Source organism: Ciona robusta, chromosome 2, assembly GCF_009617815.1.
Source record: "Ciona robusta chromosome 2, ASM961781v2".
Taxonomy (NCBI): Eukaryota; Metazoa; Chordata; class Ascidiacea; order Phlebobranchia; family Cionidae; genus Ciona; species Ciona robusta.
In genome coordinates, this window is record NC_143236.1 from 8,983,444 (window position 1) to 9,009,415 (window position 25,972).

At 39.9% G+C, this 25,972-nt stretch overlaps 2 protein-coding genes across 3 annotated transcripts in view; one reads left to right on the forward strand and one right to left on the reverse strand.

Annotated features, from left to right (window-relative positions):
• Nucleotides 1-150: 150 nt before the first annotated feature.
• LOC149740945 (uncharacterized) lies at nt 151-3,020 on the forward strand. Its single transcript, XM_089872866.1, has one exon. The coding sequence runs from the start codon at nt 260-262 to the stop codon at nt 1,958-1,960; it is 1,701 nt and encodes a 566-aa protein (XP_089728992.1). The 5' UTR covers nt 151-259; the 3' UTR covers nt 1,961-3,020.
• Nucleotides 3,021-3,372: 352 nt separating this feature from the next.
• The window catches only part of LOC149740946 (dynein axonemal heavy chain 1-like), a 78,082-nt gene continuing 55,482 nt past the window's right edge, over nt 3,373-25,972 (reverse strand). For both annotated transcript variants that reach the window (XM_089872849.1, XM_089872848.1), the window contains 28 exons: nt 25,451-25,635; nt 24,811-24,980; nt 23,853-24,049; nt 23,563-23,682; nt 22,800-22,976; nt 21,944-22,105; nt 20,707-20,867; nt 19,549-19,706; nt 19,009-19,211; nt 18,037-18,258; nt 17,443-17,616; nt 16,801-16,961; nt 16,241-16,466; nt 15,171-15,366; nt 14,304-14,419; nt 13,676-13,828; nt 11,804-11,968; nt 10,521-10,742; nt 9,907-10,038; nt 9,331-9,501; nt 8,587-8,766; nt 7,663-7,839; nt 7,232-7,399; nt 6,435-6,565; nt 5,930-6,074; nt 5,275-5,481; nt 3,874-4,049; nt 3,373-3,667 (listed from right to left, as the gene is read on the reverse strand). In XM_089872849.1, coding sequence (XP_089728975.1) covers nt 3,487-3,667; nt 3,874-4,049; nt 5,275-5,481; nt 5,930-6,074; nt 6,435-6,565; nt 7,232-7,399; nt 7,663-7,839; nt 8,587-8,766; nt 9,331-9,501; nt 9,907-10,038; nt 10,521-10,742; nt 11,804-11,968; nt 13,676-13,828; nt 14,304-14,419; nt 15,171-15,366; nt 16,241-16,466; nt 16,801-16,961; nt 17,443-17,616; nt 18,037-18,258; nt 19,009-19,211; nt 19,549-19,706; nt 20,707-20,867; nt 21,944-22,105; nt 22,800-22,976; nt 23,563-23,682; nt 23,853-24,049; nt 24,811-24,980; nt 25,451-25,635 — 4,836 coding nt within the window. In that variant the 3' untranslated portion in view covers nt 3,373-3,486. The remainder of the gene's footprint in view (nt 3,668-3,873; nt 4,050-5,274; nt 5,482-5,929; nt 6,075-6,434; nt 6,566-7,231; nt 7,400-7,662; nt 7,840-8,586; nt 8,767-9,330; nt 9,502-9,906; nt 10,039-10,520; nt 10,743-11,803; nt 11,969-13,675; nt 13,829-14,303; nt 14,420-15,170; nt 15,367-16,240; nt 16,467-16,800; nt 16,962-17,442; nt 17,617-18,036; nt 18,259-19,008; nt 19,212-19,548; nt 19,707-20,706; nt 20,868-21,943; nt 22,106-22,799; nt 22,977-23,562; nt 23,683-23,852; nt 24,050-24,810; nt 24,981-25,450; nt 25,636-25,972) is intronic.

Genomic DNA, 25,972 nt, shown 5'->3' on the forward strand with positions numbered 1-25,972 from the left:
TTCGGTTGACCACGGTTACGGTTAAAAACACATTTTTTATTTAAAGTTAAGCTTTACTATCAAACCGTCAGTCGCAGAGCACACATACGCTTAGATTGTATAGGTTACCGCTGTACCTATAATATTTAAATATTACGTTTAAGGTTAATATGCTTATTAATATACATCATGTTAATTCTTTGCATTTCAGCTTGACGAGCCTGAACTGTTAGTTTGACTCCAGTTAAGCAGTCCACCCCACATATATTTACTAGTGGGAATGAGAATATTTAAAAAAGGTGGTTGTTTTGCCCCAGAACTGTCATCTGATGTTTGTCCGCTTGAAAGAAGTTGCTCCTGGCAGCCCGTACCCCAAGTAAGCCCTTGTCCACTGCAAAGAAGCCAACACACTGTATGTTTATATGGCAGGCACATATATTTGTATGGGGGTAGGGGCATAAAGGGGACCAGACACGATTTCTGGAGGTACGAGATTGATAACGGGGTATGGATGGAAGTCAAAGCATCCGGCGATGTTCCGCCACCACTAGAGGGCCATTCGATCAGCGAGCACCGTGGGTTATTGTTTATGTTTGGGGGTGAGATGGGTTTTGCTTCGGCAACCGAGGTCCCTCTGTGGGTTTTTAACCCAAAGCTATGCAGTTGGAGCAAGAAGGCTCGTTCTGTGAATGCCCCGTGTGGTAGAAGGGAGCATACAGCTGTGGTTTATTTAAACCAAATGTGTATTTATGGGGGATATGTAGATTTAAAAGGCCCAGACAATGGAATGTGGATGTATGACTTCAAAACTGATACTTGGTCTACTGTAAACAAAGCTAAGATTGAACCTTGTCCTGCTGGAAGGTACAAACACGCAGCTGTGGTGTATGATAACACCATGTGGGTATCGGGGGGGTTAATGGGGATAACAGACCGAAACCAGACTCAGGTTTGGACTTGGAGCTTCTTGGATGAAGTTTGGAGCCAGATTAAGACAAAAGGTTTGCCTTATCAGTTGTTTAACCATGCCGTGAGCTTGGTAGGTGGTACGATGGTGGCGTTTGGTGGGACAAGGGAGGATGGGCAGTCTTGCTGTAAACTATGGCGCGTTGATTTGAATGAGTTTGCATGGAAAGGCTCACAGAACTGGCAGATTTGTCATAGTCGTAATAAAGTTCGGCCGTCACCGTGTTCAAGTCACTGCCTTGTGTTGTTACCTACTTGGGATCAAACTAACAAAGCTATTGATGATGTCATAATAGAACAACCAGAGATCAATCAAACCCAAACAAACTGTAATGAAAATAAAATTGAATTTAATTCACTGAGCGTGGTTAATGTAACAGAAAGTTTAAAACCAATTCCAAGTCCTGTTATATCGAATACAAAGATGCCGCAAAACAAATCTCCAAAAATTGAATCCTCGTCAAATCCTTTGATTGAAACTTTGGAAGAAAAGAACGAAAGTTTAATGTTTAGCAACCCGATAGCGCTGGACGACCCAGTAGAATGGACACGTAAATACTTATACCAAACAGACAATGTTAATAAGTTTTCATATAATATGTCAAAGCAAGATGTGACATGGAAACCGCATCAACAAAATAATCGGAAATTTCAAACGACTTCGTTTATTGAGCGCTCTAAAGTAGGAATGAACAACGATGGATTTGAAAACGACAGCGAAAAAAATCAATTGGGGGATGAAAAAGTTTATGAAAAAGTTCGGTCGGATTCTATGTCTGCGTTTATTGAGAACGCAAAGATTTTGGAAACTATGAACAAAAGCTTGGATGTGCCTGTTGAATATGTGCACGAGGTGCCCAGAGTGCACCATGCGCATGATGTGAACTATGTGCACCGGGATAATATTTCTAATGACTCGCTGTCAGAAGTTTGGTTTATGCTTGTTGGTGGTAAGCTGGCTGATTCAAGTTTACATATTGAGCGACCAGTGAGTATGTGGCAATGCCAGTTCTGATAAAACAAATTATATGTTAACCACTGCAATGCTTATGATTACATGCATGCTGTATTTATAGGCAGTTTAAAATTTTGTTAAATCTGGGGAGACATTATTAAATGCAGTTACACTCATAGTGGTCAAACATAGGGAACCTCATTAAATAATGTGGTGAATGCAATATACTTTGGCTCTGCTTGTATCAAGTTGTATGTGTATAAGCATTTAACAACAGGGTAAATAAGTGTAAAACTCGGGCGCTAAAGCATGTTATGTCCCCACTGTTTAAATAATTGGCACCCATGTCACCCATGGTGTTACGATTATAATTCCACCAAAGCAATTGCGGAAACCTAATGGACACTGTATTCATTTAATTTTTTATTTGACATCCTATTTAGTTTGATTATGATATATTTGAAACAACTGTATAACACATTACACATACGGGGTAAACTTAATGCAACTTATGCATTACTTTCACTGCAGTTTATTTATATACTAAATATTGCAACCCAGTATAATTTTAAGTTACTTCTTCATATTTCTTGTTACCACATAACTTGCCATCGTAAACTACACCAGTATTTATTTAATGCTTCTTAACCCATGGGTTGCAACCCAAAGAACTTTTGTTGTTATTATACTGTTTCACAAAGCCTTTGGACTGACTTTTTAAAATAGCTGTTAAGATTAGGCAGCTTATGCTCTGAAATTCACTAATGTGTAATATTTAGATTAGCAACAAAATGGTTGGAAAGCATTAGATTAACTCAGTAGAATATTACATCAGATTCATGACAAAAACCCCACAATGTTTAAGTCATAACTTATCCGAGCCCCCCCCATAACATCAGTATCAGTCACATGTTCCACCTTTCAATGCACTTTTACAAACCAACTGACAACTGGTACCCGTTAATTCTATCTACTGTTTGCACTCGTATTAATTTATGCAATCCTACATATTGTGCCTTTATGTAACTTCACCAGTTTTAACCTGTTACATATCGCATTCTAATGCTTTATTATCCTTTACTGCTTTTATGTTTGTTTAATAAACTAACTATCCAAGAAATGCTGTTTGTTTTGCTCTGTGTATACATTGTGTGTCTTTAATGGACAGATCATACTGCATTTATACAGGCTTCATATTTTATCAGGCAATGTTTATTCTATATGGGTGAGGTAATACAGCGAGGCATGCCATGGGACCTGGGATTTAAGCCAAAGTTGGCCCATTACCTCCTATAGCTAGATAGACTAAATAATAAAATCTAGTGTCAACTTAAAACTGTGTAGAATAAGATTGTGCAGAAAATGAACATCGTGGTGTTCTTACCACAGTGAGATTTGAACCCAGAAACTCGTGCTTTTGCAAACACAAACGCGAAGCCCAAACTTAGATGTGAAGCAAAATAAAACTCGTGGAAATTGAACCAAATTTATTTAAATCTTACGTCAAAACGTGCCAAACTTAACAACACAAAATAATATTCTGAAATCTATAAAAATAAAACTACTAAGTGTACAAAACAACAATGTTAATAATCAAGTGCGCAAATCATGGCAACCCCTCGTTTCACCCAATGCTTCTGTTCCTTATCTGTTGGTACCTCAACAGATATAACGTAGTTCGTGGAATGGCCAGTAGTGGATAGGGTGCCGGCTCTTGTCAGTGTTTTGTAGATGGGACAATTATAAACGCCACTCGTGGGAGGCGACCTGCGATGTATAAGATGTTAATGTTATGATGGTTTAAGTGGGTGGGTGTTTATGCTTATTGTTGAGTTATAACATGGGTGTCTTTTTATACACCAGACATATTGCTCATTTATGAACCTCATGCTCATTGTTGAGTAATAACACGATTTCAACCCAACCAAAGTACACCAAGTATAAAGTACGCAAAGCAGGAAACGAGATCACACCTGTTTCCTGCAGGGACCAACCACATAGTTGCCATGTCAGTGTAAAGTTCTTTGGGTCTCGACTCTCCAAGTTTCTCGGTATTATAATCCCATCTTGCCCCTTCTACATACAAGCCACGTATGTAGCAACCATCCACTGGTCTCTGCTTTATATCTTCATAATGTTCCTTCAGCACCTGGGTATATGCACGTGGTTACACCTGGGCTGGATTTAAATGTTTACAAATATAGTAGGGTGGGGGAAGATGGGACACTGTTTTATTATCTTGCCCCATTTGGTAATAAACAAAGAACATTCAAAGAAATATAAATCTATATTCTCACGATTCCCATGGACCATTGTTAGTTGTTTAAAATGGGATCAGAATAATCGGATATTATGTGCTAAAGGTGTCTCGTCTTTCCCCACCCTACTATATATGTAACACAGTATACCATATTATATTTTTTTATTTATATCTTAAAATCAGATAGCAAAGATCATATTGTTAAAACAAAGCAGAGCCCTGCCCTTTTATCAGAATAGTGGTTTATACACCTCATGCTCGCTGCCAAGTTTTATAGAGATTTTAATAACAGAGTTCCAACTATTGCAGCAATTCTCATAAAACAAGTGTGTCATTGAATTTTTTATGATGTCATAATTGCTACTTCAGTTGTTTACCATTATGATCTAATAGTTTGCATTGTGACAAAGCTATGTACATAATTATGACCAACAATGAAGTATGACATCATAAATAAAACAGGAAGTAACCTCATTGTTTGGTTTATTACATCATACTTGGTTTTGTTATCTTTGAGATTGAACTTGAACAAATTGTTCAAACATATGAAAAATAATAAAGTTACCACAATTTTGGGTATGTGTCTTTACGCACACTTTTGTTTCTATTAGAATTTTAACTTAATTAAAATAAATGGCTCGTCTGTCCGCTAGGTGTAGCGACCACGCTTATTTTCTTCCAATTAAATGTAAATATGTTTTTAACCGTAAACGTGTTTTAACAACTGTTGTTTTGTCACTATATCTTGTCTTTTCGTTTAAAATATGTTTCAATCTTCGCTACCGTAATCGAAGAGACCAATAAAAGTTATTTTTATTATTATGTGTTTTTAAGCAAGACAGTTATCGACAATTGCTCCAACCCAGTGGTCACTAATGGGTTGTCCAAAATATCAACCATTCATAAAAACACCACCCACAAAATTACACACGCACCCTTAGCACATTTTAACAACAATTGTTTTGCCGCTATTCCCTTCTCTTCGTGGTTTAAATTAATTTAATATTCGCTACTATATTTGAAGAGATAAAATCCAAAACCTTTAAATCATTTTGATATTACTGCTTACAATGGTACAACCTAAAGGTATCAACAAGAAAATACAACCCCCCACCTTAAAATCAAATGTGATAGTGTCGATAGAGATGACTTCCTTCCTTGCGTAGTTTTGTAAAGTCCCTGTAAGAAAGGCTTGTGGGAAGAAGAAGCCTGATATCCAGAATACCGTCGGGACGCCTTGGTCGATCCATAGCTGGATGAACTTTGTTCGTGCGAGAAGATCCTCGATCCAGGAGGCGAGGGGTTTCAATGAGGGGTAAGCCTGTGGGTGATAATGGGCTGGGTTGTGTAATAATAAACATTTAATAATGATGATGCTTGGTATAAGGGGGCATCTATGTAATAAAGAAAATAACTTTGTTATATTGCTTTGTGTTCAAGTATCCTGTCCTTTCTTTTTAACCACTGTTCAATCTTTGCTACCAAAATTTGAGAGACAAATATAGATTGATGTGTAATAATGGAGTAACAGGTTTGTGATATCAAAAGTTTAAGTATACAGGTATATACTGTAGAGATAGGGACCAGCAGCGAGGTACGCTATATGATTTAGGCAACAGAATCCAAACACACATATATACTAATATACATAAGGATAAATATTGAGAAATTTATATGTGGGAACCAGCTGTTATATTATGGTAACTCGTTGTGATTTATATACCAGATAAACACCCAACAGTGTACCAGCTAAACAAACACTACCCTACCTTACTGCTCCACAAAGTAGGCACTTCATTGATGTACAAACTATTGAACATTTTCTCAAGTGGTTCTGACATCACAACCAAACCTTTGATGGCTTTCAATAAATCTTGTGAGGATTGAATAATGGCTGATAGCAACCTGTTATATCTGTAGGTGGGAGGGGTGAGGTATTACAGGTAGTTCTTATTTTTTTCCATAAATTTTACTTATATATTTTAAAATAAAAATATTGAAGGTTTTTTTACCCTTTGTATTTTTTTCACTTTTTAGTAAATTAGGAGCAATCTTAAATGTATGTAACTTATTTATCCTCGCATGGCGGGGCAACAACAGTCATTATAACACAGGTGTTATGCCTCATGCCCACTTACCAGTTACCATGTGTGTAACTTGTGGGTGACTGTTTTTATATATGGCTTATAGTTAGACAACCCATTAGTGGTCGTTAAGAGTTTTGCCCAAGGACACATACGCGCACAATGGTAGCAGCAACATAACAATAGTTACCTGATAACCTCCTGCACTAACACGGTATTCATGGACTCCTCGTAAAGTACCGGGTACTTTTCCATGATCTCATCAATCGGAACCGGTTTCGGAACTTCTGCGAGGATCGATTTTGTCACTTCTTCCACCGCCTGTCAATCAAAACGTTTATAAGTGGTGATGTCTACCACCTCATGTTCACCGTCGAGGGTATTTATACACCTCATGTTTATTGTGTTACTGTTAGGGTATAACATAATTTTTTAAAATATGGCCACAACCAGTGACTTATATACATAAATATATACACCAGGTACACATACTACAATACAGTAATTAATTACCACATTCATACCAAAACACACATATGTTATTTACATTATATATTTACAATTCACACATACACACTAAAAACAAATATACGTTGATTAATATTTGATAAGCACTTTCAAAGTAGGAACAATACAGTTATGTTTAATTGCCCCCATTGCCCTGTGGTTATGAGGTGTGTTATTAATAATACATGAACTTTGTCCAATGAATATTTAAAACACATATTTGTTGTTTTGTTCAGGACTTTGCAGAAATCAGATTCTAAACAAACAAGAACATAAGGTCTGTTTGTGTGGTTTTCAATAAATGCTTGAGTACCTCAGGGTGCCACGTAATTCCTTGGGCTAATGGGGCAACTTTGGCTTAATTCTCATTTCCCAGACATGCCCAGCCACAAAGCCCATATAGAATAGCATAATGTAGCCTCTAGGCAGTGCACATGGGGTATAAATAACTCGGCAGCGCACACGAGCTACATGTCTTACCTCTTCACTCGACCCGGCAGCGGACGTTGACTTTGGTTGTAGATGAATGAGCGCGTTTAGCGTCGAAAAACTTTCGTTTTGTGCGAACGTGATATTTGCATTGTCGTGCATGCCGAATATTTCAGGAGTGTCGTTGATTGGAAGGCTTCGTATGTATTGAATATAACCCTGTGATGTCATAATATAGGTGATGATGTCATAATAAAAGTGATGATGTCATAATAAAAGTGATAATGTCATATTGCATTTTTATCTGTGGGCATGGGAGTGGCAACCATGGATAAGTCACTCAAGTTCCCACCCACGAGGATATAAACGACCAAACCAACCAAAAGTCATGTCTGCTTATCCACACACTGCAATAGCTTCAGCAGCTCGACTGTGGGCATGGGAGTGGCAACCATAGATACACTACAATAGCTAGTTCTTACATTATTATCACAAGCAGTATCAATCTGCCTATAAGTTCCAGCAGCTGAATATTTATGATCCACTTTCAAGACATCAAAGCTATAGAAATCTGATAAAATATTCATCATACATCTTCGGTCCCAATCATCAGTGACACGACCCCCATAGTTGATGTGACCCGCTGTGTATGTTAAGCACTGTGGGATAAATATTGATGGTGGTTAATACTGGGTAAATCAGAAGGGGTTATACTCATAAACTACATATTTAACTAGCAGTTTAACCGATACTTCTTATAAACATGGCGCTATAACCATATTAGCCACCACTGGGTTGGAGCAATTGCCGTTAAGTGTCTTGCCCAAGGACACATACACCCACAATGGGAGCAGCGTCAAGCCTTGAACCCATTACCTATTGGTTGCAGGCAGGCGTGCTAACCACTATGTCACGGCGCCGGACATAGTGAATATATACTTCTTATTAACAGCGCACTATAATGACTGCTGTGTTGTCAGTAATTTCACTGGTCAAACGTTATCTGGTCAAACGTAATCACCTAACCCAATCAATGCAAAGGTTTATTACAGTAAAGGTCCGGTGCTATGAAAATGTAACAGACCAAAATCTAGTCCAACAAATTGTATAACATGGTAGAAATTTCGCCTTAATGGCATCATCAGTCTTTTATTTAAATAGAAGCAGCGTAATAAAGCATATTATAAGGCCCTTTTTCAAAAAAGACTTTTTTACTCGTTAAAAAGGCTAACATACCACCTAAACTGAGACCAACAAATAACACCCCAGACATGGATTTGTATTTTTATGTTAACTTTGGTATTAACATAAAAGTTAACCTTGGTATTAACATAAAGGCTATAATAGACATAAAAGGCTATTATTCACCTAATTTTTTACATAAAAGGCTAATACCCACAACCCACCTTGAATGGGATATCTTCGTATTCATCAAGGAACATCTTAAGTTGAGATATGCAGATCCTCAAGTCACCGGTAGTAAACTCATATGGGATGTTGAAACCAAGAGCGCCAAACTTTCGTCTCTCGATGGCAACGCCATGGAAGAGACACAGGGAGAAGAGGAGGGACTTGAACACGGACACCTGTGATTGGTTGGGTTTTTATATTTAGTTATGATAGATTAAGTGAATGTAACTTATTTATCCTCGCATGGCGGGCAATGATAGTCGTTATAACACGGGTGTTCTGTTTCATACACCTCATGCTCGCTTACCAGTAACCACGTATGTAACTTATTTATTCTCGCATGGGGGGGCAATGACAGTCGTTATAACACGGGTGTTAACATCATTGCAACGCTTGCTGCTACAGCTTTCAAAGCTGAAGTTTGGCATAAGAATGCAAGCTGGAGGCGTTGGTAGCGAGCTTTGGTTATACCAACCATACACACTACAATATGAACACCTTGGTGCGTGGAATAAGGGAAAGATAAATAAGTTACATACGTGGTAACTTGTAAACGGGCATGAGGTGTATGAAACAGAACACTGGTGTTATAACGACTGTTGTTTCCCCGCCACGCGAGGATAAATAAGTTACATACATGGTAACTCATAAGCGGGCATGAGGTGTATGAAACAGAACACCCGTGTTATAACAACTGTCGTTTTCGGCCACGTGAGGAGAAATAAGTTACAATCACCCACCTTGGTGCAAGAATTCAGGAAATCATCGTTCTGTGCTATATACGCTCGTAGTAGATTGGCTTTGATGCCACGTGGGGGTTCAATCGTCATCTTGCTGCCATTCTGTAGGATGGCTACGGGGAATTGGTTGCTGGGCATCGAGGTCAACCATAAGCGGAAGTCTCGGTGTACCTGGGGGTAGGGGGGGTAAAGTAACTGTAAAAAGTGGATGAATAGGACAATTAGCTGTGACGGGGCAACTTATATAGATGGGGCGCCTTTTCATTCTATTTTCTGTTCCAATTTGATAGTAAACAAAGAACATTTAAAGACTTATAAAACCGTAGCCTCACAACTCCCATAGATCATTGTTATTTCTTTATAATACGATTAGAATGTTTAAATATTATGTGCTGAAAGTGTTCTGTCTGACCCCACAGCACTATACATCAGGGCAATTTTGGGTAATGATACCAATGCCTCATGTGTGCCTTACGGAAACCTCATCCTTATAGAATGGAATCTATGTTATTGTCTATAAATTTAATGAAATCTAGATGCCCTCCAATTTTAACATAATACCACAGCCATTCCCACCTTATCAGGGTCAATAGATTCGATCAATCTTTCCAGGTTAGGCATCCAACTTGGGGCAAGATGGCAATTCTGGAAGAAAACCCATTTTCCCCGATCCATGGCGCTTCTTATTAAAGCTTCAGCTCGTGGGCCCTGTGTGTGTATTGTGGGGTAAGAACTTAACTTATATAAACACCCGAGAAAAGTGGTGAAATTAAAACATACTGAGGTGTCGGTCAAATACAACTTAACTTATATAAACACCTGTGAAAACTGGTGATACCAATTCAAGGTTATTGTTTTGTTGACACTTTGTAAAAGTGAAAGGAGGTAAAGTATTCGTAAAATATATTAACGGGCTTGATTCCTTTCTCTTCATTGTTTTAATTAATATTATCTCGTCTATAGTATTCATGAGATATTCGAAGAGATAAATAAAATTATGTTGTGCGTAATGACAGACCAATGGTGTAACATGCTCTTGGACCTTACCCAGAGAAAATAGAACTCTCATATAGACTCCACTTACTTGTTCCTTAACATATTTTGCAAGCAGTCCTCTCTTGTTTAAAATAACACACTAAAGCTTGGGGTAATAGGGTTATAAATTACCCATATACAAAACCCAAACTTACTTGTCCCTGTCCTAGAGATATAGCCGAAAGTTTCTTTGAAAACCTCATTTCCTCGGCAAACTTGTAAAGGTCTGCTGCCGGGTCGGTACCAGTTGAAAGCACGAATATAAGCGGAGTAACGGGGGACGACTCTTTGAACACGACGCCGAGGTCGCTGGTTTGGGGCTCGATGAATCGCTGACCCATGAACTTGGCAACGTAATCCTGCATCGCACTCGTAACCTGGTGGGTGGGAGAGGGGGTTAGTGGCTTGCCAGTAAGCATGAAGTGTATGAATACACCATGTGTGTCTGGTGTATAAGAAGACACCCATGTTATACCTCGACAGTGAGCATGAGGTGTATGAATAAACCATGTGTGTCTGGTGTATAAGAAGACACCCATGTTATAACTCGACAGTGAGCATGAGGTGTATGAATACACTATGTGTGTCTGGTGTATAAGAAGACACCCATGTTATAACTCGATAGTGAGCATGAGGTGTATGAATACACCATGTGTGTCCGGTGTATAAGAAGACACCCATGTTATAACTCGACAGTGAGCATGAGTTGTATGAATACACCATGTGTGTCTGGTGTATAAGAAGACACCCATGGGCCATGTTATAACTTGACAGTGAGCATGGGGTGTATGAATACACCATGTCTGTCTGGTGTATAAGAAGACACTCATGTTATAACTCGACAGTGAGCATGAGTTGTATGAATACACCATGTGTGTCCGGTGTATAAGAAGACACCCATGTTATAACTCGACAGTGAGCATGAAGTGTATGAATACACCATGTGTGTCTGGTGTATAAGAAGACACCCATGTTATAACTCGACAGTGAGCATGAGGTGTATGAATACACCATGTGTGTCTGGTGTATAAGAAGACACCCATGTTATAACTCGACAGTGAGCATGAGTTGTATGAATACACCATGTGTGTCTGGTGTATAAGAAGACACCCATGGGCCATGTTATAACTTGACAGTGAGCATGGGGTGTATGAATACACCATGTCTGTCTGGTGTATAAGAAGACACTCATGTTATAACTCGACAGTGAGCATGAGTTGTATGAATACACCATGTGTGTCCGGTGTATAAGAAGACACCCATGTTATAACTCGACAGTGAGCATGAAGTGTATGAATACACCATGTGTGTCTGGTGTATAAGAAGACACCCATGTTATAACTCGACAGTGAGCATGAGGTGTATGAATACACCATGTGTGTCTGGTGTATAAGAAGACACCCATGTTATAACTCGACAGCGTGCACAAGGTACTGACCATATCAGCACGAAGACATCTCAACATAATAATCTTCTGGAAGTCGTCCAGATCTTCATTCCAACATCCAGGTAGATCTTCCCTGTGGGGTTCAACAGAATCAAAGATCTTCTTGAATCCTTCCAAGTGATTCGCGAAGTCCTTCGCAAAGTTCGAGAATTTTGGCTGAAAATATAAAGTTGGTTAATTTGGTCAAAACTGAGCTTGAGTTTATGCTTGAGTTTCAGCCAGTAATTTGGATAGAATGTTTATGATTTTACCTTATTTATCCTCGCATGGCGGGGCAACGACAGTCGATATAACACTGGTGTTCTGTTTCATACACCTCGTGCCCGCTTACAAGTCACCATGTATGTAACTTATTTACCCTCGCATGGTGGGGCAACAACAGTCATTATAACACAGGTGTTCTGTTTCATACACCTCGTGCCCGCTTACAAGTTCCCACGTATGTAACTAACTTATCCTCGCATGGCGGGGCAACTACAGTCGTTATAACAGGGGTGTTCTGTTTCATACACCTCGTGCCTGCTTACAAGTCACCATGTATGTAACTTATTTATCCTGCATGGTGGGACAACGACAGTCGTTATAACACGAGTGTTCTGTTTCATACACCTCGTGCCCGCTTACAAGTTCCCACGTATGTAACTTATTTATCCTCGCATGACGGGGCAACTACAGTCGTTATAACAGGGGTGTTCTGTTTCATACACCTCGTGCCTGCTTACAAGTCACCATGTATGTAACTTATTTATCCTCGCATGACGGGGCAACTACAGTCGTTATAACAGGGGTGTTCTGTTTCATACACCTCGTGCCTGCTTACAAGTCACCATGTATGTAACTTATTTATCCTGCATGGTGGAACAACGACAGTCGTTATAACACGAGCGTTCTGTTTCATACACCTCGTGCCCGCTTACAAGTTCCCACGTATGTAACTTATTTATCCTCGCATGGCGGGGCAACAACAGTCGTTATAACAGGGGTGTTCTGTTTCATACACCTCGTGCCTGCTTACAAGTTACCATGTATGTAACTTATTTATCCTCGCATGGCGGGGCAACTACAGTCGTTATAACAGGGGTGTTCTGTTTCATACACCTCGTGCCTGCTTACAAGTTACCATGTATGTAACTTATTTATCCTCGCATGGCGGGACAACGACAGTCGTTATAACACGAGTGTTCTGTTTCATACACCTCGTGCCCGCTTACAAGTTCCCACGTATGTAACTTATTTATCCTCGCATGGCGGGGCAACTACAGTCGTTATAACAGGGGTGTTCTGTTTCATACACCTCGTGCCTGCTTACAAGTTACCATGTATGTAACTTATTTATCCTCGCATGGCGGGACAACGACAGTCGTTATAACACGAGTGTTCTGTTTCATACACCTCGTGCCAGCTTACAAGTTACCATGTATGTAACTTATTTATCCTCGCATGGCGGGGCAACGACAGTCGTTATAACACAGGTGTTCTGTTTTATACACCTCATGCCCGCTTACAAGTTCCCACGTATGTAACTAACTTATCCTCGCATGGCGGGGCAACTACAGTCGTTATAACACGGGTGTTCTGTTTCATACATCTCGTGCCTGCTTACAAGTCACCATGTATGTAACTTATTTATCCTGCATGGTGGGACAACGACAGTCGTTATAACAAGGGTGTTCTGTTTCATACACCTCGTGCCCGCTTACAAGTTACCACGTATGTAACTTTGTAGGTGATTGTTTTTCTGTATGGCTGACAATTTAGACAACAAAGGAACCACTGTGTTGGAACAATTGCGGTTAACTGTTTTGCCCAAGAACACATACACCCACAATGGTAGCACCAACCAATTTTAAACTAAAAACTCACCAACGCCGCCAACATTTGGAAATCTCCCCATGACCGATCCGACAACCAATCTGAGCTGGGATTGGCCAATTTATCGGGGGCGTGTGTCCCACCAGCCAATAACCATCTCCATTCATCGGGGTCAATGAGGTTCTCATTCATTTGGATTCGGACCTGGGTTTGTGTTATGTATATAATACCGGTACTGGATGTAATTTATAATATATATAGCAATGTTAATTAAAAGAAATTGTTTATCTTCTTGTGTTGTAAAAATAATGACTATTAGTGTTTAACAGAGCCATGAAACTTAAATTTAAAATTAAAAAAAGGTAACTTATTTATCCTGACATGACGGGGTAAAAACAGTCGTTATAGCACAGGTGTTCTGTTTCATACACCTCGTGCCAATTTATGTAATGTTGTGGGTGATATTAGTTTCTTTTCTGTAGGGCAAAAGATACAAAAAATGCATGCGTAATGACAATTCACAAAGGTTGTCAGCCAAGCTTGTAAGGTATGCTGAATACCTTTATTAAAGTTATGGTGGGAATACTTGTGTTATGCTATAAAAACATGTTTAAGCAGCATTGGTGTAATGTATCTTGGTTTATATTCTATTCACATACTCATATAAATGTAAACTTACGCAAAGCAGGAAAGCGAACATGAGTTTGTGTCGTTCAAACAACGATCTGCATACATTTGAATACAAACTAAAGGTGTTGTAATCGTTGATGTTCACTATCCGCTTCTCAACAGTATCTGTGGGTGGTGGGGGTTGGTATTTAAGTCATTCAATACAAGTCATATCCATGTAAAGGTGACTGAACACAGTATCCCGAATTCGTCTGTTTTGTCCGGATTTCGCTGCCGCATTCGGAACTCGGTAATGGGTTTGCATACGACTTCGCAAGCGAATTCGCACGCCGGATACTGTGTACAGCCACCTTTAAGCCACATAAGTTATACGTGTGTTAGGTTATACGTGTGTTAGGTTATATGTGTGTTAGGTTACTGAATCTATTGCATCGTATATGAATGAAGTTCCATAGAGAGGTAAAAACTACTTGTGGCCAACCAAAAGCGAGGGTTCTAAACCTAACATACATTAAATAATTGCAATCTTACTGTATGGTTAAAATATTTCCTAAGTAAGTGGGTTTTAATTCAACTAGAAACTTTTAATTAAAGCAAATAGAAAAAAAATTGTAATTAATTAAAATAATTAATATGCAGTAGGTCGGGGGAATATGGGACACCTTTTACCTCTATTTTCTCGTCCCATTTAGTAGTAAACAAAGAACATTTAAAGAATTATAAAACTAAATCCTCATGACTCCAATAGGCCGTTGTTAATTGTTTAAAACACATTTAAGATATCTGGATATTAAGTGCTAAAGGTGTCCCATCTTCCCCCACCCTACTATAATAAGTTGTAATAGATTAAAATAATCAATAATTAAGTTATAAACAAACAAATGATAAACAAGTTATAATCAACCCATTAACTTACCAGCTCGTTCAGCATTAGCGATACTGTTGAGGAAGATACCAACGAACCACTCCAGCGAGTATTGGTACATGGGGTCTATATTGGCGAGGTCAGATACACAGAAGAAAAGGATTTGTGTCCTCACAGCTACAGGAATGTATTGAGATCTTGTCACATCAATGTCCTTCTCTGTCTGCTCTGCTATTACAACTTTCGCCTGGTGAATAAATGAATGTAACTTATTTATTCTCGCATGGCGGGGCAACAACAGTTGTTATAACACGGTTGTTCTGTTTTATACACTCCATGCCCGCTTACAAGTTACCATGTATGTAACTTATTTATCCTCGTATAGTGGGGCAATGACGGTCGTTATAAAACGGGTGTTCTGTTTCATACACCTCGTACCCGCTTACGAGTTACCATGTATGTTACTTTGTGGGTGATTATTTTTTTGTGGATTTTTTTTAATGTTTTATGTATGGCTGATAATTTGTACAACCCATTAGTGACCACTCGCTTGGTGGGGTAAAGTGATGGTTCAGGTAACTGAAATGTTAAAGTCAATTTATTCTACATGTAAATTCATGCGAGCTGAAGGCTTGGGTAGTGTTTAGGTAACTGAAATGTTAAAGTAAGTATTATTCTGTACAGTACAACTTCTATGTGAAGTTACCTACTGTGGTAAAGTAATGGTTAAGGTAAGTATAATGTTAAAGTAATGAAATGTTTTCAATTGCGATACACAACTTCCTATGAATGAGGTCTTTGTTCCAGGACCTGAGGCATAGGCAGGAGTCGCCCATTTACCCAGGATGCAACCATATATGTTCAACCAGGTGTTAAAGACTGTCGCTTTCGCAGAGGTCATTTAGTGCCACATAAAGTTCACACAGGACCCAGACTCATTCTCCCCAGTTCTAACTTTTTACACGACACCCTCCCTATATCTGTCCAACACTTTTCTATACGGGTAAAGTCTTTGTTAAGTGGCCCAGGGTATGCTAACCCCATTATCCTGTATCATATTGTAATAGATGAGGTCTTTGCCAAATAACCTGGAATTATACTAGAATTACCACAACACCCACCTTAATCTCCCCAGCTTTCACTTTGGATTGTTCCAACACTTCAATAAGCTCCACGTTATCCACCGGGTTCCCTTCACTTGCACTCAACCTGTACAGTATCTGGTCCTCAATGTCTTTCAGCTCTTGTTTCATCTTTGCGTTCGTTACAATGAGTTGATTCTTGGCTTCTTCAAGATCCGGACGCTCCTCTGCAACAACTCGTCCGAGGAGCTGATCCTCCAAACCACTAGAGGGATTATGGTTGAGTAAACTTACTATTACAAACTGGTTAATCATAACAAAGTTATATGCAACTCCCCCAAGCCACTATGGGGTTTTAATTTTTATTTAACTGTCTATTCTATAGTAGTGGAGTCTGGAGGTTCAAGGATTTAAAACACATTACGGTCTATTACCGTAACAAATAGACAATTAATATAGAGATTATATTATATAGGGTGAGGTCTTCAATAAGACACATTGTTTGCTAAATCTAGGTTACTTTATAGATGGAGAATAATTTCAGTTCCACGAGCTTGTCTGGTCTTTTTTAAAGGTTAGTCGTATTTTATATAACTCACCTCGGCGCAAGAGTAAAGTTCACCACTGTTACTTTCACAGACACTTCAGGTGTATAATGTGGGTTGGGAAGCTTAGTGGTGATGTACAGTTTAAAGTCATCATGGTAGGGTATGATGGCGTCTCCTAGCTTGATCACCATTCCTCCTTGTTGCTTGAATATCTGGGTGGGCATGGGGAGTTAGGGGTTGAGAGTTCAAGGCTCACTGTGGTAATGTGGTTTAGTGGTAACTGAAGGATACCAGGTTCGATGCTTGATGTTAATAGGCGTATATGACCTTGGGCAAGATACTTAACCAATCACTAAAGGACTGTAGCACTCTGAGTGTTGGAGAAACAGGCTAATTCTGGCCTAAATCCTAAGTCCGTGTAGGACCTCACCCTTATTAAGTCGGATAAAATGTGTGGTCATATGTGTAAGTTACTTTGCTTTTGTGAAAACACGAAATATAAATGCCTGTTTATGTACCAAACCAAAAGTCATGCCTGCTTATCCACACACTGGAATAGCTTCAGCAACTTGACTGTGGGCATGGGAGTGGCAACCATGGATAAGTCACTCAAGTTCCCACCCACGAGGATATAAATGACCAAACCAACCAAAAGTCATGCCTGCTTATCCACACACTGCATTAACAACCCACCTGTTTGAGCAATATAGGTTCAATGGCTGGATCCAATTCCTCCAGTACATTCTCCAACAACATTGGTTTCCCAAACCTCACAGCGTTTTCTAAACTTCTCAAGAAATCTCGATCCGTTAGTTTAATAACGTCGAGCCCGTTGTCGCGCTCCATACTTTTTACCCATTTGTTCGCCTGGGTGGGAATGTGGGGTTAAAGTTAGGTGTAAGGCGTTTATCCTTGTATGACGGGGCAACGACGGTCGTTATTCTGTTTCCTACACCTTGTGCCCGCTTACAAGTTACCACGTATGTAACTTATTTATCCTTGCATGGTGGGCAATGACAGTCTTTATAACACGGGTGTCTTGTTTCATACACCTCGTGCCTGCTTATGAGTTACCACGTATGTAACTTTGTTAGTGATAACAGGACAGCATAAACAATGTATATACAATATCTAATTTGGCCTTAATAAGTTACTTACCATATGGCAGATGAAATGTTGGTATAAAATTAAATGAATTAAACCGAATGAGCCCAAAAATCCCATTTTACATTCTGGTAATAGAAGTAACAGAATTTCCGATTTATTTTCACATGCATTGAAACTTACTTGTCCTTGTGGGTCAATAAACAGCGGCCATCTTTGTGAATATTGTACAATAACACCATTCTCCACACTCAAGTTATCCCTGGGTAGTCCATAGATTTGCCAGTTCCTAATTTTCACAGGGTCACCGAGTGTGGACACCAGAGTTGGGTGTTCGGTTCGTGGAACCTTTAACTCATCGAGGTGGGTCTTCCAATCGAGGAGTAAATCGTGACGGTATTCACCCTGGGGGTATGTTGAAAGTTTGGTGTTATAGGTGTACACTTAGGTGAGTATTCTAGGGATATATATACAAAATATTCACCTAGAGTGGGAAAGGGTTTGGTGAGCATTTGAATTGTTATTACTTTATGAATAGGTATGGAGGTAGGGTTACCCAGCTTTTTGTGTCAGAAATATGGGGTTGCGACAGAGGTGTATGTGTAAATAGTGGGTAAGCCATTTAAATATGAAAGGTATGAAATGCTATTAGGGGGGTATATAAAAAGCGAGCATTAGTTGTTTGGGTGTATAGGGGTTGGTATGGTAGTAATAGTATTTATACAAATGGGTAATGTTAATGTCTGGGAAGAACATATGTGTAGTCTTCTTGTGGGATACATGAAGAGAAAGAATGTAAAGTTTTAACATTCTATAGTAAATGCACTCGCCCACATAACATTTAATGGAATTCCTACATTTATATATAATATAGATAATCACACCTCGTTGCAAGCTTACATAACATGCTGTAAGGTGTGGCATATTTATAAGAAAACAATATATAGTAGGGTGGGAGAAGATAGGACACCTTTTAACTTTATTTTCTCGGCCCATTTGGTAGTAAACAAAACATTCAAAGAATTATTAAACCATATCTTCACGACTCCCATAAACCGTTGTTAATTGTTTAAAACACGATCAAGATGTTTAGATATTAAAGAGTCCCATCTTACCCCATCGTACTTTAGGTTTAATATATGCAACCATACTCACAGTAAAGGCACCAAGGTAAGCCACGAAGCCCGCAGACACCATAACGTCACCGATGATGTTAGCAATCATGTGGTCGAGTGACGTCACCGTTTCATGCCATCTTATCTTTTCATCAGCTAACCCGTTAATGAGTTTATCAGCTCGCACTAAGCGCTCCTCACATTGGTTGCATTTCATCTCAAGTTCTTCCTTCTTGTTTACACCTGGTAGTTTGAAGTGGCTTATTGGGGTGTGTTGGGTGTATGTGTCCTTAAGCCTTTTGTGGCTTCTCTGGCTTAGAGGTTATGGGTTCAAGGCTTGTTGCTGCTATCATTGTTGGCGTATGTGTTATGGGCAAGACAGCTTATGACAATTGCTCCAACCCAGTGGTCACCAATGGGTTGTTTAAATTGTCAGCCATATATAAAAACTACCCACAAAGTTACATATGTGGTAACTTGTAAGCGAGCACGAGATGTATGAAACAGAACACCCGTGTTATAACGGCTGTCGTTGCCCCGCCCCTCCTAAACAAGTCCCACCCACCAACCCCCAACTTACACTGAGTATATTTCTCTTGCAGCGTCGCAATCCCATCCTCCACCTCAGCCAACTTGCTCTTAGCAGCATCCAATATCTTCTGTGTGGCCGCAAGTTCCGTTTGTGCTTGAGCTAGCGCGGCTCGCTTTGGCGCTACGGCTTTCGCTACATAGTGGTATCTGTGAGTAAAGTTTGGTTGTGTTAGACCGCAGCACTTCTACACTTGGGGTAAGTTCTTCATACTTGGGGGTAAATGAGCTACCAAATGAAATCCACATCAGTTCATGGGACAGAAAAATTGTAATACTTTACCAGACATTGAAAAACTTGTTGCCAAAAAGCAAGCGGATCTGTCGCATTAAATATAACTGATGTAATTAGTTGTTTTCGCTTTTTAATAAATGAGCCCCATGTTACATTTACATATTGGGGGTAAATTTGACAATCATCTTTGTTAGAAAGATAAAGCAAACAAAAAAGTTAGAAGATTTATGTATTGGTAAAAATAAGACCAACTTTTTACAACTCATGATCTAAAAAATAATTAGTGTAACTGGCCTAAATCCCAGGTCCCATGGCTTGCCACGCAGCAATAACCTTGACGAAGCCTTGCTGTACGGCATATAAAGCATTGGTTTCAGTACAGTTACATTCTATTGTATATGGGTGAGGCCCTACAGTGATGCACGCCATGGGACCTGGGACTTAGACCAGAGTTGGCCCATTACCCCAACATTGTATATGCACATTCTGTTCTATATGGGTGAGGTCCTACAGTGATGCACGCCATGGGACCTGGGACTTAGACCAGAGTTGGCCCATTACCCCAACATTGTATATGCACATTCTATTCTATATGGGTGAGGTCCTACAGTGATGCACGCCATGGGACCTGGGACTTAGACCAGAGTTGGCTCATTACCCCAACATTGTATATGTACATTCTATTCTATATGGGTGAGGTCCCACAGTGAGGCATGCCATGTGACCTGGGATTTAGACCAGAGTTGCCCATTACCCCAACAATGTATATACATTCTATTCTATATGGGTGAGGTCCTACAGTGAGGCACGCCATGAGACCTGGAATTTAGGCCAGAGTTGGCCCATTACCTCAACACCTTGGCTGCTACCGCATAACCCTAACCAGTTTTGGTGCCTTCCACAACATAAACTTACTTATGCATAGCCCTGACCCATTGGCAGATGGACGTGCAAGCTTTGGAAACTTTAGCAATGGCAGCCGGCATGAAGTCTTCATTATCGATATATGGCTGGATCTTAGTGATCGCTGTTTCTGGGATGTTGTCTTTGTCGTATTTGAACAAGGAATCAAGGAACTGGGGAGATGGGTTGTTATTTGGGGGTGCTGAGTTCAAGGCTCAGAGAAGGAACGATTGGGTTTATAATGGCAAATGTTATTTTTTTTGCCACATTAGGTATAATACATTTATCCATGTACTTCTACGTGTACCTATCAGGTAGCATAACTTTACGCTCATTATGTGTGTATGTGTCTGTGGGCAAGAACAATTGAAAGCAGTTGCTCCAACCCAGTGGTCACTAATAAATTGCCGAAATTGTCAGCCATACATAAAACAAACACCCACAAAGTTACATGCATGGTAACTTGTAAGCGGGTACGCGGTGTATGAAACAGAACACCTGTATTATAACGACTGTCGTTGCCCCGCCATAACGACTGTCGTTGCCCCGCCATGCGAGGATAAATAAGTTACATACATGGTAACTGGTAAGCGGGCACGAGGTGTATGAAACAGAACACCTGTGTTATAACGACTGTCGTTGCCCCGCCATGCGAGGATAGATAAGTTACATACGTGGTAACTCATCTGTCGTTTCCCCGCCACGTGGGGATAAATAAGTTACATACATGGTAACTGGTAAGCGGGCACGAGGTGTATGAAACAGAACACCTGTGTTATAACGACTGTCGTTGCCCCGCCATGCGAGGATAGATAAGTTACATACGTGGTAACTCATCTGTCGTTGCCCCGCCATGTGGGGATAAATAAGTTACATACATGGTAACTGGTAAGCGGGCACGAGGTGTATGAAACAGAACACCCGTGTTATAACGACTGTCGTTGCCCCGCCATGCGAGGATAAATAAGTTACATACATGGTAACTGGTAAGCGGGCACGAGGTGTATGAAACAGAACACCTGTATTATAGCGACTGTTGTTGCCCCGCCATGCGAGGATAAATAAGTTACATACGTGGTAACTTGTAAGCGGGCATGAGGTGTATGAAACAGAACACCTGTATTATAACGACTGTCGTTGCCCCGCCATGCGAGGATAAATAAGTTACATACGTGGTAACTTGTAAGCGGGCACGAGGTGTATGAAACAGAACACCTATACTATAACAACTGGTCTCATATATTCCCACCTTGCCAGGATCTTGCAGCAAAGCTTTCCCGGGCTCCCAATAATCATCAACTTTGGTTCCGATCTTCTCCCCGGCAACTTTCTTAGCTTTAACACTTTGCATGATACACACCGCTTCTATCACCATTCGTACACCTGCAGGGGGTCGCATCATCGCTCGAACCTGGGGGTGGGAAGATTGATTAATGGTAAATATAATATGATGTTTTAGTGCTTTAATTATATTACCCCAACACCCAGGGTGCTACCATCTAGACCCCACTGAGGCAGTTTATAGACACTCAATAATAGAGATTCCATTCTATAAGGGTGAGGTCTTCAGTGAGGCACACCTGAGACCTGGGATGTAGGTCTATTACCCCAACACCCAGGGTGCTACCAACTAGATCCCACTGAGGCAGTTTATAGACACTCAATAATAGAGATTCTATTCTATAAGGGTGAGGTCTTCAGTGAGGCACACCTGAGACCTGGGATGTAGGTCTATTACCCCAACACCCAGGGTGCTACCATCTAGACCCCACTGAGGCAGTTTATAAACACTCAATAATAGAGATCGAACCTGGTGGGGGATGGGTAAATGGAAAATATGACGTTGTGGTGCAGTTAGTATATTTATTACTATATTACCCCAACACCCAATGTACTTCGACCTACTGAGGCGGTTTATATACATTCAATAATATAAATACAATAAAAAAAGATTATTTTATTGATGGAGCAGGGAAGCCACAGGTGTGGTTGTGGATATTATTATGATTACTCATTAATATACACCAGACATCATCTATCTAAATACCTCAGTATTAATAAGCAATATAATGAATCAACCAGTTAATAATATGAACACCAAATACCTCCGTAACGTCGTTCTTGTTGAGCGATTTTAAACTAGCAAGAGCGGCCTCCAGTGCTGGAAGTGCTTCGTCTAAATCACGTTGCGCGTCTTCCGCGATGGCTTGCGATGTTTCTGCTTGCGCCATCGCCTCCTTTTCTTGCTTTTGTACGACGACCTGCGTCTCCTTGGCAACCACCTGGATTGTGATGTCATAATTAAAGTTTAACGAAAATTGATGCACTTTCATTGTTTCCAAATAAACAAAAAAAATTATATAGTCACCCACGAAATAACCTACATAATAACTCGTAAGCTGGCACGAGGTGTTAAACCCGTGTTATAAAGATTGTTGTTTTTCCGGCCACGCGAGGATAAAGTAAGTTACATTCATTCATTTATTCATATATTATATATTAAAATCTCAAATTTTGCAGCCAGGTTAAACCAGGGTGATAAAACATGTCACACCAGTTTGAAAACTTAGGTTTAAACGTCATACAGCTCCATAAAGTAACCCCTTGCACCAACAACCCCAGCATCTATCTATGTATCATCGTAACAACACAACAGCTTCTGGTACACCAATACAAATCCCACATTTACTAGCGACAAAACAACAGTCATTATAACATGCTTACAGTTAAAAACATATTTAAATTTATTGGAAGAACCGTAATTGCTCCAACCCAGTGGTCACTACTGGGTTGTATAAATTATCTGCCACAAATAAAATCTTTAGTGCAGCACTAACAGCTCTCAGCACGTCCACAACCCCCACTCACCGTATCTTTCGAAATTTTTTCCATGGTTGCCACGGTTTCGATGGCTGCTTCCTCCAGTAGAGGGCGCATCGTTTCCAGCTCCTCCTGCATCTTCGCTACGTCGTCTGCCGTCCTCAGTAACTGTGTGAACAAGGGTGATAACCATGGTAGTTGCGGTCAAGTTACTTAAACAACGAAGAGAAGGGAATTGGCAACAAAATGACAACCATTAAACATAAATAAGGGCATTTTGTTTTGATGATAAAACAAAAAAAAATTAACAGAAAAGTTTAAACACATCAACTTTTTACCTTATCCAGCCCAATTTTCATTCTGTTTCTGTTTGTTGTGAGTTCGGTTATTTTCATCCCGATGAGTTTGTTGAAAATACCAAGCAACTCTAAGTATGAGGTTGGTGTGACGTAGTTATGACGGGATAATTGAGCAAGGAACCTTTTGGAGTGGGTGGCCACTGATTGGTGCATAAGAACACACATGTTCACCATGCCTGAGTGTATTATGGTGGGGTTAAAATGTGATTATAAAAATACACAACATTCTATGTTTCCATTCTAAACTTATGAAAATTTTATTAAAAGTTTTTGTTGAACTTCTTATACAATAATATATAGACGATAAGGTAGAACCTATTTCAAAGCTCGGTTTGTTTATAATGAACTTAATGAATGATTGGAGTAACTCTGCGGAACGAATTAGTTAAGGAAAGGCACAATAAATGAATGTAACTTACTTTATCCTCACGTGGCCGGAAAACGACAGTCGTTTTCACACGGGTTTAACACCTCGTGCCAGCTTACGAGTTACGATGTATGTTACTTTGTGGGTGATTATTTATTTTTTCTGTATGGCTGATAATTTGGACAACCCATTAGTGACCACTGGGTTGGAGCAATTGTCGTTAGGTGTCTTGCCCAAGGACACATACGCCCACAATGGTAGCAGCGACAGGCCAACCCATTACATCTGGGTTACAGGCAGGCGCCGGGATAAAACAATAAACGAAATGGTAGTACACTACATGGATTAAACGCACAACTGATGGGTTTGGGGTTGCATTACCAAACGTGGCGTTCACGGGCGAATAACGCAGAGTGTGACGTAGCGCGTGTGTGCTGTATACACGTACAAGGCGATATTTGTTTCATAAAGATAAAGTAAAAAGCTCTTTGGGCTTTGTTAACCCCAAAGTTGCCCCTCCAAGCTAGTGTTATAAACATACCAAATAGCGTTTTAATTATTAATCCTTACCCCCCATTAATTTTTGATCCGATGTATCAACGTCTGTCAGCTCCCCTAAGAAAGTATTGGCCACACTCTGTAGCGCCTCATCTGGCCATTCACTGAACCAGTCGATGGTACAGCAGGTGATTAGAGAGGGAAACATTCGGAGACGGGCGCGGAATATCTCGCCGATGGGACTGGAAAGTGGGGGTGAATGAATGAGTGAATGTAACTTATTTTATCCTCGCGTGTCTGGAAAACAGTCGTTATAACACAGGTGTTCTGTTTCATACACCACGTGTCCGCTTACAAGTTACCACGTATGTAACTTATTTATCCCCGCATGGTGGGGCAACGTAAGTCGTTATAACACGGGTGTTCTATTCCATACACCTCGTGCTAGCTTACGAGTTACCACGTATGTAACATTGTGGGTGGTTACTTTTTTTTTCATTTTTTATTTGTGGCTGATAATTTGGACAACCCAGTAGTGACCACTGGGTTGGAGCAATTACGGTTCTTCCAATAAATTTAAATCTGTTTTTAACTGTAAGCATGTTATAATGACTTTTTTCGTTAAGATTTCCTGTCTTTTGGTTTAAAATCTTTCCAAATCTTTTCCACGGTAACTATAGGCAATTAAAGTTATTACATACACAGCACCCACCTCATACAGCATATGGTATGCAGGTTCGCCCTCACACGCTTAGTAAATGCATTGTATAAGTTGGACTTGGTTGGTGGGAGGCCTTGGTCGATCACTATTGGTTTCATGGCTCCATATATGTTGTCCAAATCATCCAATGCGTATATGTTTGGGACGTCTCCAGAGTTGAGGATGTTGTTCAAATCCTGGGGAATAAGTTGGTTGTTTAGATGGTTAGTTGGTATAGGAAGGTGGGGGAAGATGGGACAGCTTTTCATTCTATTTTCTCGTCCTATTTGGTAGTAAACAAAGAACATTTAAAGAATTATAAAACCGTATCTTCACGACTCCCATAGAAAGTTGTTAATTGTTTAAAACAGGATCAGAATATTTGGATATTATGTGAAAAAAGTGTCCAATCTTACCCCAACCTACTATATATGACTAAGGTAATGGACCAAGTGTGGCCTGTATTCTTGGGCCCAGGTTTCCTAGTGTTCATGTGGGCCATGATCACATCTATATAGAATAAAATATATAAAT

Coding starts and splice junctions, on each gene's coding strand:
- LOC149740945 (XM_089872866.1), top strand. CDS start 260: ATGAGAATATTTAAAAAAGGTGGTTGTTTTGCCCCAGAACTGTCATCT.